Source organism: Callithrix jacchus, chromosome 2, assembly GCF_049354715.1.
Source record: "Callithrix jacchus isolate 240 chromosome 2, calJac240_pri, whole genome shotgun sequence".
Lineage (NCBI taxonomy): Eukaryota > Metazoa > Chordata > Mammalia > Primates > Cebidae > Callithrix > Callithrix jacchus.
Window position 1 is genome coordinate 200,441,889 of NC_133503.1, and position 20,288 is coordinate 200,462,176.

Consider the following 20,288-nt stretch of genomic DNA (forward strand, 5'->3'; position numbering starts at 1 on the left):
AATTGCATACCTTTCCCTAATCCTTTAAAACTCTTCCTTTATCAAACTCCAAGGCAAGTATGAATAAGGACTTATCTGTTTATAAAATCTTTTCTACTTCATTGCTTTGTCAGTTTCTGTACCAATACCACGCTTCTTTAATCAGGATAGGCTACCGAGTATCTGTCGGACATAATCCTTGCTCAGTTTTTTCCTTTTAAAAATTGTATTGTTCCGAACATATATTCTTCCCTATAAACCATAGGCTTATCCTCTTCCGCAGAAAACCTCTATGGGATTTTGAGTGATACTGTACATTTACAAATACATTAGGGGAAATTTTACACCTTTATACTTTGAATCTTCTCATCCTGTTCCTTAATGTTTATGCACTCAGGTTTTCCTTGATGCTTTTAAGGAATGCTTTAGTTTTCCTCAGAAACACTGTATACTGCTTTCAGGTGTTTTCTTAGACATCTGCTGGTTCAGGTGCCACTTAAGAATGAGTTGTTCTTATTCTATTTATTTTCTAACAGGTTAATAACGGTACAATGTATATGTTTGTTGTTTGTGCCAGCAATTTGCCAAGCTCTTCTGACGCCTAATTCCATCTCTAGCTAAGTCTTTTGGATTCTCTACATTACTAATATCATCTGAAATAATGACAATTTCAACTTTTCCTTATTAGTATTTACAGCTCCTACTCTTCTGTGTTTATTCCGTTGCATTGATTCAGGTCTCCAGTCCAAAAAGAAAAAAAAAAAAAAAAAAAAAAATGGAAGTAACAAAAGAAAGTATGCTTGTCTTGTCTTTGATGGTAATAACTATAATTTAAATGTTTCCCCTTTCTCAATTTACAATTTTTTTTCTATTGCTTCATCAATTTTTTAAAATTGGAAATAGGTGCCGAATTGAGATGATCACAACATTTACTGACCCAGTTTTAGTATTTCTGAGATAAATCTTCAAGCATAATTTGTTTGTATTTTAAATTATTCATGGATTTAATTTCCTAAAATTTTGTTTAGTATTTTTGCAGCTGTATTAATAACACAAGAGTCCTGAGTCTGGAGAATATATGCACATGCTATTTGACTTTGGTGCAGCATTTTGCTGGCCTAAGAGAATAAAATAGAAACATTCCTTAGTAAGTTCTGAAACAAAACAATCAATAATAGAGACACTCATTTTTCACTGAAGGTTTTACAAAGCTCACCACCTATAAACTATCTGGATTTATTACAGTGTTAGATCTTTAACTATTCTTAAAAATTTCTTCCTGGTTATTTTCTATTCAGGTTTGCGGCAACTGTATGAGTCAATTTGAGCGTGTTTTCCTAGAAAATGGACCATTCCATCTACATTTTCACATCTGAATATGAACTTGTGAATCAAAAAATTTCTCTACTGCAGTTTTAAAGTTTTGTCAATCCCGGTGCTATTGGGTATTTTCCTTTTTTTTTTTTTGTTTGATTAACCAAAGAGTTTACCAAGTTGTTGGTTTCAGCTGCATTGTAAACAACCAGCTATCAGATTTAATTGTCCTAAATCAATTGCTGTGTTTCCTATTTCATTAAATTTGCATCTTCATCAATTTTTTCCTTCAGTTAAACACTTCATTTTCTGTATTTCTTATTTTCTAAAGTGACAATGTATCACTTAAGGCCATAACATATTCCTCTGAATAGTCAAGAAATTGGCTACATCTCAAGACTTTAGTAAATATTGCCCTGCTGTTTACTTCCAAAACGGTTTCTTATTTTCTCTGTTACCCAAGAGAGGATTTTTTGTGTTTATGTGGGTTTAGTTACCAGGTACGTTTCACAAGTTTTGTTTATGCAGGGGGAGGGGGATTTTGATTAATAGCTCATATTAAATTGAAGTTTTTTTAATTGTCTACTTGTCAATTTTTACATGTTTGAAAAGTATTTTAACAAAATTCAGATGTGTGGTTTACAAAGAGGTGTATATAAATTATCCACCTTGGAACTGTGATTCCAATTCCATCCTTTGTCTGCTTTTACTCTTTCTGAAAAACATACTGAAGCCTCTCGTGATGAGAATAGATGTGGCCAGTTCCCCTAGATTTCCAAGAGTATTGCTTGACCTCCTTTCACATTCTTAGATACTAGCAGTATCTTCTTCGTGAACTACACTTTTAATCAACGTTTCAATCATGTAAACTCATTTCTAAACATTTATTATTTTTTGACTTACATGACTGCTTTAATGTTGGTATAGCCTGGAATATTTTTATCCATGCCTATAATATTCAGTCTTTCTGTTTCATCTGATTTTAGATATATTTCCTATGAAAGTGTCAGAGATGGAGACTGTATACAAAAATCATGCTCAACACCTGGTGGCCGCTATGAGCATGAATACTACATTTTTTTTCTGTTCAGGAAGCTTCCTTCTGTCATGTCTCAAACACCTTCTCTGCTTATGGTTCTGTTCTGCCCTCTGAGAAGTCCTAAGAGATGCAATATTGAGACATCTGGTTCTATCCTTCAAATGTTGTTATTTTCTCTAATACCTTTGTTTGTCCATTTGTACCATGTTCTCAGCCACCACCTACGATTCAGTCTCTAGAATCAACTTAATTGATCTTTTATTTGTCCGTCCAGTATTTCCGCTTTTCTACTGGGTTAATTTTATTTATGCAATTGGATTTCTGATTTTCAAGATCTCCAGCAGGTTCAATTCCATAGCAGTAGTCTATGGACATGTTCATAGCCTTTCTCTAAAGGCAATGAAATCAGTTTTCAGCATTTCCTTCTCATTCATGATTAGAGATTGCTTCTCTCAGTCTTCTTGCATCTATTATTTTTCTTTTTTTTTTTTCTTGTCACTTCTTTTTCTCTAAGTTTTAGATGAGAGTTTAGGCAGAACATCTTTGGTAGACAAAGTATATTTCTTCAGCCTACATTTTTAAAAGTGCTATTCCTTTAGCAATAAATGTAGATTCTCATTTCATAAACCTGTGGGGTCCTGCCTTGCAAGGGAAGCAGTGGAAAGTGGGTGTAGTTGTGAGGTTTTAGATGAAGTATATAAACATCTTATTTTTTGAGAACAGGAGGGGTTAGCCCTTAAAGTGGCCATAATTACCCAATTTTCTGATATAAACAACCAGTACGAGGCACTCGCCTGTCATAGCTAAAACTTTACAAAACTAAACTGGGCCACAGTTTATGAGCAAAGGCCAGAAATGGTTTTTGAAACCAGAAGGTTGGCATTCCTTTCAACCTTTAATCAATTACCTGGCAAAATGCTAATGCCCTGCTCCTTCTCCCACTCCCTGCCACCTCTGATATGGGGAAACTTGCTCCTTCTGCAATGAAACTGACTTTGTGAGAGCTGCTATTTTCTCTGCCGTTGTGGGTTTCATCACCAATTGATACTATCTGCTGTGCTTCTTTCTCATTTCTTCTACTGATGGTAATCTTTGTAACTAGCCAGGAGTTGTTGCTATTTTTTTTTTTGTTTATGTTGTTTCTGGTCACTTTTGTTGGAATTTGAAAGAAAAGGCAAAAAGTGGCACTCAAGACAGCCTTTTTTTTTTGTAAACTGAAGTCAACCTAATACTCTGGTGCCTACTTTGCAAATCTTTTGTGTAAGTATTAGTGTTAACAATACACTTAAGAATTAAAGATAAACCCATCAAGGTCCATAGCTAAATAATTAGCAGATTCCTAAAAACTTTATTTATATATTTGGAAAAAGTAAAAACGTACAACAGACAATACGCCTGCCGTGATTAAGAGGGCAGACAGAAACAAAACATAAGACAATTTTACTTGAGAGAGTAATAAGTTATTTGAAAAAAATATAACAGAATGTAGGTATAAAGAGCAACTACAGAAAGAGGATCGAAGTGTTCTGCTTTGAATAGTAAGACTTGGGAATAGCTGAATAGTAAAACAAATCTGTCAGTCCAAAAACAAAGATAATTCCATTCAACAGCTGACTAATGAATGGGAAAGCAAAATGTCAAGTCTTCTATTTCTCTCAGCAATACTATTACTTAAAGTCCCACTTTCCAAACACAAGAGAAGGAAGAATATAGTCAACAGCATACGGAATCCTATGTTAGTGACAGTGGGAAGTGAACAATCAATGCCCCAGCAGTGAAAGGGGGAAATGTTAAATCCTTACACCAAGGAAAACATGAACTTGTGCTCTGAATTTAAAAAAAAATTAAAGAGAAAAAGGTAAAGGTGAGTTCTCAAAGAGACACCATATACTTGCATACAATGTAAATGTTTTTAATCATTTCCACTTGAAGAAAAAAAAACACATTAGTAAGATGAAATACAATTATTTACTAAACATTTTAAATGCATCCCCATAAAAAACTTGTGAGAGCAGAAAATCAAATTCACATTTCCATTTTTAAAAGGAAGAATAAAAACACACAAAAAAGGGAAGTAAATAACAAAGAGTCACAACGAATGGAAGGATTAAAGTAAAAATTCTCACTTCTCCCCTTCTAGAGTTCTGCTTCTCACCTATGGGATGTGGCGCCCAGTGAGGCAGCGTGTCCACATCTGTATTACATTCCCTTGTTCCTTGGCCACCACTCTTGTTTTCAACTGTGGGCCTTCCCTAAATTTTTCTGTCTTCTGAAAATATACTACAGGGCTTTAACTTTACAGTTTTCCTGACTGACTTCAAAATTGTTTAATATACTTAGTACCTAGGAAATTTAATAAATTAATTTGATAAATTATAATCCAGAGAGAAAATCTATATTTATTAATGAAAAAGAGCAGATATATTTCCAACTAGTTTTCCTATCCCAAACAATATTGGTTTTTGACTCTTTTATTCATTGTATTACTTTATAAGACAATAAGCTGATTATATTTGGATCTAAGGAAGACACAACAACATATGACTTCTACTAAAAGGAAACATCTATTAAGCCCTGGAACTTTCACGATTGTATGTAAGAGCAAAACACAGCCTCCCAAATCACTAAGAGTAATACACAACATTAAAACAAAAGTTGCAATATACTCACTTTTATCTATGCTTCCATATGAATCACTCGAAATTTGTGTTCCAATATGTCTCAGCTCTAAAAGCATGGGAAAAAAATAGTCAATAGAATACTACATATCAAAAAGAAATTTATGTAAGCATTAACTGACTACTCACCCTTTTCATTTTTCTGTTTAGAAAATTCGTCCAGCCTTTCCTGTGAAAACAAAACACTACTAGTGTTTATGCTGGGTAAGAAGTGCAGCCATTCTAGACCAAATGTAAAACAGGTGCAACTTATCAGGCACCTGTTTCTGCCAGGTGGCCTCATGCCTGACTCCTTCATGAGTTACAACACAAGACAGGCCAGGAGCCCTGGGGCCACATAGTTAAGGTGTGTGTGTGCTGCTTTCATCTAGTACCTGTGTCTTCTTAAATTCCTTTTCAAGTATTTTCTTTTCATTTCTCAGTTGCTTGAAGTCCTGAGTTTGCTTGACAGCAGCCTCTTTAAGTCCAAAGAAGCAATAGAGAGAGAAAAATGATTTACTAACTTTACTACCATGGTTAATGAAATGCTCAAAATCTTATCTATTACAAGTTTTTCTCATTTCTTAAAACTTTGAAATAAATTTTGTAAAAAGCCATTGTTCCTTTAATATTTTATCATCAGGGCTGACTGTAATACACTTTTATCTTTAACTGTCATTTATCAAACCAAAGAATTAGCACAGGCCTTAAGAATCCTTTCCAAACTAGGCACAGCAATCCCAACCTCTAGTTAGGGAAGAATTCAAGGCATAAGAGGGAGGTGCCTCCCCATTTCAATCACAAGCCTTAAAGTCTTAGAAATTTTAGAAACGCGATTTTATCTCAGACTATAGTGTCTTTATGAGGGAGGGAGAGGCAGTCTTCTCAATGCTTATTATAGATCTAGAATTATTCCTCCCCAGAATTCTCTTCAACAAGTTAGCTAAACATAATCCCTAGGATCTAGTTTTAGGTATTTTCACAGTTCTCTAGACCTTCCGCAAATCCTTCTTTCTGATTTTTGGTTCTGAATCCTCAAATGGTCCAGACATAGTATTAAGAATCTGACCAGTATTGACTTTACATAAATATGCTCATATACAATTACTAAGTCAAATCCCGTGAAACACCTCAGTAACAATCCTCTCCCGACTCCTCTAACGAGCCTGGGTATTTCTTTACTCAGTAATCTTTATTAAGTCACACTGATAAATTTTTTTTACTAGAAAAAATACTTTTGATACATGAAAAATAAAGGCGACATTTTTGCTTCACAGAAAATCTGTTCTAAAAGCTACATATATAGTTTCAGGGTCACTTCAGATTTCTTTAAAGACATTTCCTTGCAGTGGCTCATGACTGTGAGCCCAGCACTTTGGGAGGCTGGGCAGATTGCTTGAGCACAGGAGTACCAGCCCAGCCTGGGCAACACGGTGAAACTCTGTCTCTACAAAAAATTAGCATGGCGAAGTGCACAAACCTGTAGTTCTCAGCTACCCGGGAGGTGGGAGAATCACCTCTGTCTGGGAGGCTGAGGCTGTAGTAAGCCATGACCGCACCATTCCACTCTAGCCTGGGTGACAGAGTGAGACCCTGTCTCAAAAAAAAAAAAAAAAATTCCTTGGCTGGGCACACTGGCTCACATCTGTAGTATCAGCACTTTGGGAGGCCAGGGCAGGAGAATCACTCAAGCCAAGGAGTTCAAGACCAGCCTGTACAACCTTATCTCTACAGAAAAATTTAAAAATTAGCCAGGTGTGGTAGCACACACGTATAGTCCCATCTACTCCGCAGGCTGAGACTGGAGGATCGCTTGAAGGCAAAGTTACAGTGAGCTATGATTTTGCCACTGCACTCTAGCCTAGACAACACAGTGAAACCCTGTCTTTAAAAATTAAAAGAAGTGGGCCAGGCACAGTGACTCATGCCTGTAATCCCAACACTTTGGGAGGCTGAGGCAGATGGATCACTTGAGGTTAGCAGTTCAAGAACAGCCTGGCCAACGTGGTGAAACCCCATCTCTACTAAAAATATAAAAAAATTAGCTGGGCATGGTGGCACATGCCATGTAGTCCCAGCTACTCTGGAAGCTGAGGCAGGAGAATCACTTGAACCCAGGAGGCAGAGGTTGCAGTGAGTAGAGATCACGCCACTGCATTCCAGTCTAGGTGATATAGTGAGACTTCGTCTCCAAAAAAAAAGAAATTTTTATTTTTAAATAAAAAATGTGGCTAGGTGCAGTGGCTCACACCTGCAATGCCCGTGCTTTGGGAAGCTGAGGAGGGTAGATCACTTGAGGTCAGGAGTTCGAGACCAGCCTGGCCAACATGGTGAAAGCCCATCTGTACCCAAAAATACAAAAAGATTAGCCAGGCTTGGTGGCGTGTGCCTGTGGTCCCAGCTGCTCAGGAGGCTGAGGTGGGAGAACCTCTTAAACCAAGAAGGCAGGTGTGGCAGTGAGCCGAGATCATACCACTTGGGTGATCGCACCACCTGTCCAGCCTGGGTGACAGACTGAGACCGTGTCTCAAAAAATAAAATAAATAAAAAGTTTAAATTTGTTTTTAAAAAACATTTGTTTAAATACAGTAGACACTCATCTCCGCATTCCAACAAGAGACACCAATACTTAGAAAGAACACAGTAATATCATTCTTACTGCCATACTGTCAGTGTTCGTGCAATAATCAAATCAGAGGAACAACTGTTACCAAAATATTTATAAAGTTTAAGTCCAAAAAATGTGGCTCAATCTTGACAAATTAGTGACTAGAAATATTTTCAGCAACTATTATTCTATGTACCCTGATGCAACTAAATTCAAATTCTTACTTCACACTGTAAATGAATACAAACCATCTCTGAAGTAGAACTCCAGCAAGGCAATCAGTCAGAAACCCACAGCAGGTTAAGATGCCCTGCAGTGCAGGCGGGAATGACAGGAAGACCGATGGGGCTGTGCAGGGTGGACGGGACACAGCCCCTTTGTCTCTACTTGGTATTAGGTCTGTGTCCCAACCACACAATGAAGGGAGGAAAGAGCAAATAAAGAGATCTTGAGTTCAGCCAATTCCTGAAGGGTTATTAGCTGAAATGAGGACTCAGATTCTCACATTGGTCCCTCTGCACTCGTACCTACTTACTGTAGGCCAGAAGCCCCTAACAAGAGGATAGGGCATGAGGGAGGATCAGGTACAAACTGGATAATCCCTAATGTAAAAACTTTCATAGATATCTCTCTTTAAGTATGTTATAACTATCTAAATACATCAGTTTCTTGGTACTAAAAATAGTAATGCTTTCTACCGGCCACTTATTTCCTTAAGAATAAAAGAGAAAGCCCTATGAGATTTAACTTTCCAAATTAAATTCTTTAATTACTGCTTTTAATAGCAAAAGTATGGGCTGCTATTATTTTGAATGCAGTAACATTTCAGAGGTTTGCCACATTCCATCTTTACGTTATCATTTGGTAACCGAGAAGAGTGTAGTAGTCACACTTCTAACAGACCCCTTGACGCAGTCATCCATGGATGGACCATCAAAAACCACAAAGATTCAACCATTTGATCAAGAAGTACCTCCTCATACAGTTACCAGTGATTTCTATAATGACCAAAAACTTCAGGTCAGGATAGCGCCACTTACCTTGCAGCTTTTTCACCTTAGCTTCCAGTTTCTTCTTCCTAAGAATGAAATTGTGTAAGTTAAATGGCAAGAGAGGGTAGAACAGGAAAAAAATATGCTCTTATATTTTGTGGAACATATTTTTTTAATTACTAATATTTGTATAACAAAGAAATTTTCAGTCTGAACTAGTATCCTAAGAGAGAATAATATACTATTTAGTGTGAAGTATCTTTACAGTGGATTAAAAAATTCTGTCCTTTCTACTTGAAACACATGCCATGGGCCTATCGAGTCTCTGCCATGAGTACACGTGAGACCTTTCCTGAACTGCACTGGTATCATCTAGCCGAAGTGTCTAGATCGTCTCTAAAGGTCAGTCCAGAGTCTAACGAGTTAAGGTCACTTTTCAGGGGCACGCATGGTGTTAACAGTGGTCACAGCACCCCTGCATGAGAAGCGGTGGCTGGAGAGCTGCATTTGTTTTAAGATGGATTTCTGAGAGTCTGAGAAGGTAGGTAATGGAGTCACTGCTTCATTCCATCTATATTCAACTGTTTTATGTATAGCTCACATTTATTTTGTGAATAACGTGACTATGGTATGAAACTCAACAATCAATGGGATGCTTTTGAACAGCCCTTTTTATGAATAGTAACAAAGACACCCATTCCACATGCTATCAGTTAAAGCACTGATACAAAGCAAGGGATCAGAAACCATGTTCTGACATACACAGACACATGTGCACGCATATATATACACAAACACCTTCACGGAGTTCTTTCTTTGTGCAGCCCTTTAACATATGACAATTTATTTAATGTTCCTTATGACCCTTCAAAGTAGACACAATTTCCAGTTTACAGATGTGGAAACCAAGGTTGAGTGACTAACTAGTTCAAGACCATGCAGCTAATTATGACCAAGAAATCCAAAGACTGTAAAATGGAAACACTATTTACTTAAGAATTATGCATTTTCAAAAATGAAAACCCTCCTTGTATAGTAATTAAATAACTACTTACTGAGCATCACTCTTCAAGCATTCTTCCTTTACACGAGTATATTCCTGATGAGTATCCTGATATAACTTTAAAGAACTCTTATAAGAAAAAAAAACAAGTACTGTCAAAATGAAAGGCATTGACCGTTGGTTGTAACTTGCTTTGACCCTGATAAACTATTAACCGAATGAGCAGATATGAGGCAGAAAACCAAAGTACAATTCACTGAATATTTTAATAGAGGTAACCATGGCTTATAATCAAACAAATGCTGTAAAACTTAAAAACAATGTACTAATTTTACTGCAATTCTTTATCTTCATAATTGGTTTAAATATCAAACAGCTAATATTTTTGTCTCAACTAACTGAAATTCAGTATATCCTGAATAAATATTAGAGCATAATAAATATTAGCTATTGGTATTGCTAGGAAAAGATATAAAACAAATCATTATACTTAATAACTGGGGAAAATGTGTAGACACTGATATTTACTGATATATACACCCTGACAGCTACTAAACAATGGGAAAGACACTGTTACTGAGGGTTCTAAACTAAAGAAATGCACATGTACATTTCTTTAATCTCAACATCTCTGAGAGATATCTTTAATCTCAACAGCTTCATTATTCTCTTTTAAAAATGAGAAATCTGAGGGTTTGACAGGCTGACTTATTCTTCCAAAGACAGTGACTGAATGACATTAAGGTCTGACTCTTCTTCATGCTTCTTCTCAAATATGGCTGAAAAGATTATATAACCAGGGTAGAGATCATTGAACCCTGTGATTATATCAGTTTGACAGCATAGTTACACATATTGCAAGAATCTCTATATTAAGAGGAAAATGAATATATACTACTAAAGCACATAAGCCCTCAGACAGCTACATGTCACTACTACAATAGCACAATTTGAGGAAGACTGAGAGACACAAACACTACCGTGAGAAGAGCCTAAAGAGAAGAGGTTAAGAAATGAGAATCATTCCAGAGTGGCTGCTATTTATCTTGTGCAAACCACTTAAATCAATGGACTTGAAATGTTTTTATCTGTAAAAGCTATGAATTCTAAGATTTACGTAGGGAGTAAACAATTTATATAGAAAAGCAAGTTTACAGCATTTTCAAACAAACTGTTTTACTGCAACTTGACTTTGAAAAGAAGAGCTTCCATGAAAGGATGTATGTATCGGATTTTCATATCTGAAGTGGGCATCTTCTTCCAGTGCTTCATCTCAGCTTAGTAAGTATCACCCGGAAAGATCAAACACACCCCCTTGAGTAAAATAAATAACCCCTAACCTAAACACTTACTTATAAAAGCATTATTGAAAGACTCAGTTTTTGTGTACCTCTCACAGACAATGAGAAACCACAAGAGACTAGACATGATTGCCAAAAAAAGAAAAAAACACTAGAGATGGAAAAAAAAGGGACCAAACAAAGCTGTTAGGGTTACAGAGGTAAAGTACATGGACATTGCTTAAAATACCGACTAGTTTATGAATGATGAGAGTAGGTTCTCTAAAGGACTTCTTAACTTATACCAGAGCAGGAGCCCTGCACACAGCCTTCACCACAAGGCTCTCCAGGGCTAGACTAGAGCCACTGAAGAAATAGAATTCTCTCCTGCTCCCTCTTGTGCACAACGATTCCTTTACCTTTAAAGTTTATGTTTTGCATGTTATTTTACACTTAAGCAAAAAAAAAAAAAAAAAGAGTAATCAAGTAATGTAGAATTAATTCACTCACTAATTCACAGCTAGAAGTTTCCTCTGCTGACCCTCTCAAAAAGCATAAGCAACTAACAGTACTGCAGAGCTAATAGTCATTGAAAAGACTAAGCTACTAAGCAGTTAGCTCCATGTTCTCTAAAGATAGGAATACACTGAGAGTCCTGACTCCTCTTTATTCCTTTTTTAAACACATCGAAAGCCCCCCTGTGCCAACTATACTGAATAAGCTGATCCTAATTTGCCGACCATAAACCTTTATGGAAAATTATTGTTGGTACCTTTTTCTCTTCTAGCTCTGCTTTTAAAGATCCCAGTTCTTCCTGACACTTCTGCAGAGGAGAAATTTTTTGAAGCATCTCTTCTACTTGGTGATGCAGATTACTGTTCTCTCTAAAGACAATTAATTAACATTATTACAGAAAAGCATGTATAATGAATTATTAAATATATGTACTTACAATTTCAGATTTTATTTCTAACTTGGAACAAAAGAAAAATGAAAAAAATCTTTTTAAATGCATTGTTCTCTACACCAACATGGTCTCCACATTGCCTTTATTTCCTAGGCATAGTATTTTTTTTTTCTTTTCTTTTTTATATTCCATTAGTCAGGGTCTCAGTCTGTCACCTGGGCTGGAATACAGCAGCTGGAGGATACTGGCACCACCAGGGCTCACTGCAGCCGCAATCTCCCAGGCTCAAGCAATCTTTCTGCCTCAGCCTCCCAAGGAGCCGGGATTACAGGTGTCTGTCACCACACCTGGCTAACTAAATAAAAAAGTTTTAATAGTAAAAAAAATCTTACTATTAAGTAGCACTATTTACTATTTGTGTGCCACCGCACCTAGCTAATTAAAAAAAAAATTTAATAGTATAAAAATTTTACTATTAAATAGTACTATTACTACTATGATTATTATTTGGCCCCCCCAAAGTGGTGGGATTACGAGCATGAGCTACTGTGCCCAGCCTAGTAATCTATTTCTGATAAAAGTCTACCAAAAAGCCCTGTGAGAAACAAGTACAGCAGATTCTTAATCTGCTGAAGAATACTTTACAGTAAAATCACTCAAAGGGCCTGGCTGATAATCTTGCTGTTTCAATCTTCAGTCCTAAGTTCATACACATTTATTCAATTTAAGTGATAGGCAATTTTATGGTTTAGTTTATAACCATGTTTCCCCTTCTTTTGGGTGATGAAGCCAATCAGAGAATGAAACAGTGCCACAATTTTATGTAGGTCGATTTTAAATTGTTTAACAACCAAGTTAAATAGTGTGAACCATGTAAACAACAGTTAATTTGTTCATTTCAATGACAATGCAGTCAGTAAAAGCTACTGAAAAGTGCAACACCAGGTTGTAATTTAAGACCTTAGTAACAAATTCATTTGAAGAATTTAACAGTAATTCCTTTTACTCTGCGCATCAAAGCAGCATTCTATATTACGGGTCAATCCTATGTACATTTTGCTCCAAGCTGCTTAAAAATCTGCTATAGTAAATGTCTATCTCAGATCAACTACTCAAATACGTGGTATCATCAGCTATGAGAACACGTTGGCTCACCTTCTCGCAAACTGCAGCTGTAAAACTTATTAAAGAAAACTCTGAGAATTTTATCTTCCGAAACTTGTCTGGAGATAAAACTCACTTCACAATTATCTTTAATAACTTGTATTCAATATACATACAGGCAAGATCACAAATGCTTGAAAATGATATTCCATATGCAATCTCTAACACAGTAGTGAGTCTTTTTACTGAGTTATTTCCGTTGACCCTCATAACATGTACCAAAAGTCAAAACATCTTTTCCTCTAAAAGAGTTCAGTGAATAAATGTATGATTAGAATGAAAAGAATAAAGACAAAGCAATACTCAACTAATAGATAATACCTTGATTTCTCTATATGGCAGAATCCCCAAACAACCTGTCCTTCATTTTTCAAATAGTGCAGAGAATAATTCCAGCAAACAAGAGTTATGTACTTATGAAAACCATATATAACCATCCTTTGTAATTAGAAAATAGATCATAAAATCTACACAAGCTCTCTTCTTTTACAATTTATATAATTTGAGAAACTTATTTTACCATTTCATGCTGCCAGTAAAATATTCTAAGATAGCAAAAAAACAATTCCTTTACGTTTCCTCTCCTAGGAATTCCTGTACTTATACCACAATATAGCACATGTATGTTCATAAAAACACATCTGCATCGTCCTCTATTAGAATGTAAGCTTCTGACGGCTTCCGAAGGCCAAGAACTATATTTTATTAATCTTAAAGTAGTCTTTGCAAAAAAGAAAAGTTCAAAAAATACCTGACGAAATAAAATACACTCCTTGCCATTTAGAAAGAGGTGACGATAATAAAGTGGTCAGGATTACAGAAAAAAGAGGTGAAATACTGAAGTATCATAGTGTTGTTATTGAAGAAATAACTTTCCCATCTTGAAAAATGGGAAAATGCATTGCTACTTTAGTAGCAAAAGGAACCAAATTGTGTTTTTGAAAGCCATGTTAAACCTGTGACACTGGTACTTCAAGTTGCAGGAAAAACTACTGCATATTTGACAGACAACAAATGCGTATTTGGAACAAATGTGAAACATATTATTTTAAAGTTACGTATTTATCTGTAGTTGACAATAAAGCCAAATATATCAGAGAATCGAACTTCTGAAATCCAGGAATAATCAAGTTTTACCCATTAAAAAAGAACTCTGGTAATTTTTGTTGAAAAATGTTTCTGGCCAAACTTAGAAAAGTAAAAGTTATTTCTCTGCTAGGTTACATGTATAAGTTACCTCAAAAAGTTTTCATATTTTCTCCAAGAATGATATAATAAACACATACTCTCCTAATACTGGAACTGCTCACCTATTTCCCTATTTGTTTATCTAAAAGTTGCAATAATTGTTTCCATACACCTTTAACTAATTAAAGACAATACCCCTTTTGCTAACAACTGAAGGTAATCATTCCTGCAACAATGTGCATATACAGCTAAACAGACTGATGGTTTTAACAAATAAAGCATGTGAGAAGATTTCCAATGACCTTTATTTTTGAATGTAAAAATTCAGATGCTAAAAATAAATCTAAAGGATATCTCTTAATTGTACTACTCTTTTCACACAAATTAGAAATGATAGTGATATGGTCTGGTTGAGTCCCTACCCAAAATCTCATCTTGAATTGTAATCCGAGTTGTAATACCCACATGCTAGGGTAGAACCTCCTGATAGTGATGGTTTTATCAGGGGTTTTTCCCCAATTCACTCTGCACTTCTCTATCCTGTCACCAAGTGAAGAAGGACATGTTTGCTTCCCCTTCCACTAGGTCTGTAAGTTTCCTGGGGCCTCCCCAACCATGCGGAACTCAGTCAATTAAACTTCTTTCCTTTATAAATTACCCAGTCTCGGGCAGTCCTTCATAGCAGCATGAGAATGAACTAGTACAGATGGTACCAACACAAATAAATAACTGGTGATGACATGTAAGTTCGGGTATGCCAGAAATAATATTCAAGTAGGCCTCAAGTTATTGCCAAAGCTGAACAGCTGAATCTGTCCTGACATCCAACATGAAGCTAAATTTCAGGGACCCCCTAAAGGTATGCATATGTTTATTTTATGAGAGAAACTATGTGTTTATAGGCGAGATTTAAATCAAGGTGTTATCACTGCAAGGCATGAAAGGAAAAATTACACACATCTTTTTTCCCACTACTCAGGTGTAAAAAACACCTGAGTAGACAGTAACTCCACAACCGAGCTCATTAAATGGCTATCAAACAAATGGTGAGTGTAAGGCCAAGAACTGTCTAGTGACAGCCCAAGAGCATTCATGAATACACAGTTACACTATTTCTAAATGATTTTGGAGTGTTACACACACACACACACACACACACACACACACACCCCTTCCCTATAAATCACAAAAATAATGAAAGTCAATTGCCCAGCATTTTACATTTCCCATACTGTAATTCGTGTAGATTCAAAAAATAACATTCAGATAGTATCACATTCAGTTTCACATTATTCTTAAACCTAAAAAAGTTACATCATCAGTACAAATTAGAGAAACGCACCCCTATAAAGCTTATGAGACATTAAGAAAATCACAATCAACAAGAAAAATAACCTCCCCATTTTAAAACTCATCATTAAACGTGTTTACTGTGCTTGTGAGATGCACTCCCTACTTAAGCCTTTAAGTACTATCTTCCAAAAGGCAACTATGATAAACAATTCCCCCATCTCTTTCAGGAATTATACACAATTCCAAAATTCACCAGAAATGCCAGTAAAAGGATATCATCACATTTCTTCTGATATTCTGTTAACAAATTACTGCAACAAAGAAAAGAAGAATTAGGTTACTTTTTAATTCAGAAAATATACTATGTTAAAATGATGTTTCAAACCATGCACAGTACCCTCTAGACTTCCTACATTTCCTGAAAAAAAGTATGCTAAATTAATGACTGTATCACCTTAAATTTCCCGAAAGTATCGCATTGACATATAAGCCTTTTATTTAGAATCCTTTTGATCTGAGTAATATCTTGGCTCCTACATTCATGAGACTATTACAAAGCTAAAAAAAAAAAAAAAAAAAAACAGTAAATCTCACACCATGACTATAAAATACTGTTGGGAGGTTTGAGGTCCAGCAGTAAAGCTAAAGTTTTGAAGACAGAAAACAGCTTTTAAAAAAAGTCCAGTTTAGTAAAAATAACTTCCTACTAACCCATGAGCTTTGTTTTAAAGGGTTGTGAACCTCTGACAAAAGGTTCAAGTCCCAAAGCTCCTGGGGAGTTTTATTATCAGCACCATGTAGGCCGCCAAAGGAGAAACTCTAATGTTCATTCCAGCCCTGGGGCCTAAAAGCACCGCCTGCTTCAGCCAGTTTGTCAGGTTTTACAAAGGTCTGCCAAACATGAAAATATACTTACTCTGTATTGATAATTTTTTGTTTCAAGGTAATTAATGCCTCAACATATTCATTCAAATTCTGAAAGAAAAAAAGTCAGTCAGCTGTTTGCTTTGATCACATGCAATTATTTTAAGTGTAATTCATTTCTGTAGCATTATCGAATCTAAGCATTTTAATAATTACATATAGAAATACGTAAATGTATCATTTATATTGTATATGAGCACAGTCTGAGCCCATGCTGCCTCTCTCTAAACCTGTTTATCTGAATGACAGTACTCCTTTAACAGAAGGTAGTTAGTTGTAAATATGCTTTTACTGTGTGCAGTTAGTCACGGAGCCCAATACATATTTAACTATTTTTAGTTTGCTATCAATCACAATAAAAATTGACTATTAATCAACCTTTACCCTGCAATGTTTCTCAGAGGATTAAAGACTACCCAAAAAGACACATAAATTATAAAAAAAACAATAACAACAACACAACCATGGAGGAGGTGAATAGAAATATTAAAATGGACTAAGACTAAATGAAAACATATATAAGAATCTAGGCTGGGCGTAGTGGCTCACGCCTGTAACCCCAGCACTTTAGGAGGCCGAGGCAGGTGGATCACCTGAGTTCAGGAGTTCGAGACCAGCCTGGCCAACTTGGTGAACCCTTGTCTCTACTGAAAATACAAAAATTAGCCAGGTGTAGTGGCAGGTGCCTAGAATCCTAGCTACTCCGGAGGCTGAGGCGGGAGAATCACTTGAACCCAAGAGGCGAAGATAGCAGTGAGCCGAGATCGCACCACTGCACTCCAGCCTAGGCAACAGAATGAGACTCAGTCTCAAAAAAATAAATAAATAAAACAAAATATATATATATATACACACACACACACACAAGTGTGTGTGTGTGTGTGTGTGTGTGTGTGTATGTGTATACACAGATCTATATTACTCTTTAGGGACCAACCACAAATTTGGCTCTAAATTATTGCTATCTATCTGAAACGAAAAACATCCCTAGTTATACTGTTATAATGTTCCTAGGATTTTAAAATGAGCTAATTTTTTCTTTTTATTAACTGACTTCTTTCCTTTAATGTCTCCTTTTTCCAGCACTAAATACTTCAGAAATAAGGGCTTACTTTTAAACATAACCATAACAGTCTTTTATACCCAACACATGTAATAATTTGATATTATCCAAACTATGTTCGATTTTCACTGATTATCCCAAAAATGTCTTTTGCTAGTTAATCCAAATTATTTTAATAGTTACAGTAATATTTCCCCTTATAATAACATCTGCCTTTCTTCTCAGTGATGTTATATATCTGTTAAAACACCTACATATTAAAATATATAAAGTCAAATGTGTAAGCTCTCTTGTTGTCTCACCATCTGTCAAAAATCACTCTTAAGTATGTTGTTAACTTTCAACTTTCAGAACGGCCACCGCATACACAAATATATTTTTTGATGTACTTAATCCGTCAAATTGCTGTTGAGGGACATTTAGGTCCTTTTCCAGTCTTTACAGACAGCACGCCATGAATTTCCTTGCCTATTCCCTTGTCAGACAATTCTATTTTTCCTGAGAATAAAGTCTAAATACTGGTACTGCTGGACCGGACTTATGTATTAAGAGGTTTACACTGAAAAAGGTAAAGGATATAAACTGTCAATTCACAGATCAAGAATCTAGAATAGACAACAGACTTTTAAGAAAAGGTATTCTACCTTTTTCATATCAGGAAAATGCAAACTAAAATAACAAAAATTTACTTTTCATCCACTAGGCTAGACTGAAATAAACATATTAAGGATGTAAGGAAAATAAATTCATCGGTAGTACCTGAAGAGCATTTTGGCAGCATATATAAAATCAAAACACAGTGATAATTTCTTCTGTTTTTCCTCTGTGCATTCCTGAAGGATGTTTTCTACATCCTGGTTAGCTTTTACACCCAAGGTTAATTTGTTTTTATCACTAGCATGAGTACTAGCCTCACATTGTTGTTTTTGCTATACTACATTTCCTAATTGGTTATTATGGATATGCAGAAATATTACTAATTTTTGTTTGTTGACTAAGACTTGCTCATTTTACAACGTCACTCATAAACATACACACAAAAGATCTAAATATTTGCAAAGTTAATCCCGCAGTGAATAATGTATCTGCAGATTCTCTTAGATGTGCTATGTGAATAATTTTGACATTTGCTGATAATTTCATCCTTCCTTTACTCATGCTTACACTTCATTTGCCCTCTTTCCTGAAATGACTAAGGCTCCAGCACAATGCTGAATAGTAGGGGTGGTAACAGGTTATCTTTGTCTTCAGTTGGAATGAATTAATTAAATTTGCTCTGTTCCAGGTTATTGGCTGATATCCTTTAACCACGCTATGAAACATCTACAAAGTTCGCTGAAAGATTTTCATGCACAGGCACCAAACTTCGTCAAATAAAATTCTAGATCTATTTAGTTTGAATATGTATTTTTCTCTGTTTATTTATAGATTTTCTAATGATAAAGCAGGCTTACGTTTATTTATAGATTTTCTAATGATAAAGCAGGCTTACATTCCTGGGGATAAAAGTAACCAAATACTATGTGAACACTATTTAAACACACTATGCATTCAATTCCCCAATATCCTACTTAGGCTTTTTTTTTATATCTATGTTCATAAGTGATATGCATATACCGTTTCTGCACTAAAATTAGTAGGATGTCTTTCCCTTGCTAAAAAGCGTAAGGAGGCAGTAAACCAGGAACACCTCTCATGCATGAGTAATACTTTGCTAGGTACAAAATTGTTGGGTCACCATCTGTTAAATGTTAAATCATGACCTGCCCCAGGAAAGACATGCTGAAGTCCTAACTCACAGTATTGCAGAATGACCTTATTTAGAAATAGGGTCTTTACAGTTACGACCAGGTTAAGATGAGGTCATACCGGACTAGAGCGGGCCCTAATCCAGATTTCTGGGCAGAGAGGGTGTATTCACGCATCTGTTTTATTCTCTCCCTAAAACCAGCTAAAATTGCAGTCAAAAAAAAAAAAATTTTTTTTTCAAAAGGCAAAACCAACAAGGATGACAAGAGGATAAAAGACCAATGGCAACTGGAAAGCAGACTCAAGAGTGCTGACTTCGTACCCAAGAAAGCCGGCAGTGGGGAAAAGAACCAACTCCATTTATACCGCAAAACTTCAACAAGCTTGAGAATCAGTAACCTGGGTTCTTTTGAGAAGGTGAAGGTGGCTGGAACTAAAACAAGCACTAGTTGTAAACTTTCTCATAGGCATTTTTTTTTTCTTTTGAGACAGTCTCACTCTATCACTCAGGCGGGGGTGCAGTGACGCTATCTTGGCTCACTGCAACTTCCGCCTCCCGGGTTCAAGCAATTCTCCAGCCTCAGATTCCTGAGTAGCTGGGATTACAGGCACAAGCCACCACACCTGGCTAATTTTTGTATTGTTAGTAGAGACGGGGTTTCACCATGTTTATCATGGTACCTTGTGATCCACCTGCCTCAGCCTCCCAAAGTGCTGGAATGGGATTACAAACATCGTGAGCCACTGCACCTGGCCCTCTCATCATCATTTAATCCCAATCCCCAGCCCTCTACCATGCCTCAAAGAAATCACTCCTCCCACATCCAGTAGAAGGAGGTTTGGTTTTTGAAGGTCTCTGCAATACCATGGACCATTGGGACAGGTGTATGTACTAAGTCAAAAGCACAGGGATTAAATAAACCTAAGCACAGTGGTCTAGGACTGGCTGCCTGTTTTTCTCCATTACGTTTCCAAACAGTGTAGTCCTTCTGTCTTCCAAGAAGAAGAATGGAAATACCTTCTTAGAGATAAGATCCAAAGGTAATGACATCAGATATTCTTCAATCAATAAATGGCCCAACCAGACTATCCTGCGATGACACTCAGGGTCCAAAAGCCCCACATCCT

The 20,288-nt window shown here is 36.1% G+C and overlaps 1 protein-coding gene across 5 annotated transcripts in view; it reads right to left on the reverse strand.

The window, feature by feature from the left end:
• ICE1 (interactor of little elongation complex ELL subunit 1) overlaps positions 1 to 20,288 on the reverse strand; it is a 171,254-nt gene that overhangs the window by 140,773 nt on the left and 10,193 nt on the right. For 4 of the 5 annotated variants that reach the window (XR_013532696.1, XR_008479769.2, XR_008479770.2 and 1 more), the window contains exons 1-7: positions 12,935 to 15,637; positions 11,645 to 11,756; positions 9,645 to 9,721; positions 8,638 to 8,675; positions 5,385 to 5,467; positions 5,140 to 5,179; positions 5,003 to 5,059 (exon numbers count right to left, since the gene is read on the reverse strand). Coding sequence is in view for 2 of the 5 variants with exons in the window: in XM_054252340.2 (XP_054108315.1) it covers positions 5,003 to 5,059; positions 5,140 to 5,179; positions 5,385 to 5,467; positions 8,638 to 8,675; positions 9,645 to 9,721; positions 11,645 to 11,722 (373 nt within the window). In the remaining 3 variants the exon portion in view is untranslated. Of the gene's footprint in view, positions 1 to 5,002; positions 5,060 to 5,139; positions 5,180 to 5,384; positions 5,468 to 8,637; positions 8,676 to 9,644; positions 9,722 to 11,644; positions 11,757 to 12,934; positions 15,638 to 15,700; positions 15,736 to 16,340; positions 16,400 to 20,288 lie in introns of those variants that run through there. The other variant, XM_078365940.1, reaches the window with a different exon arrangement.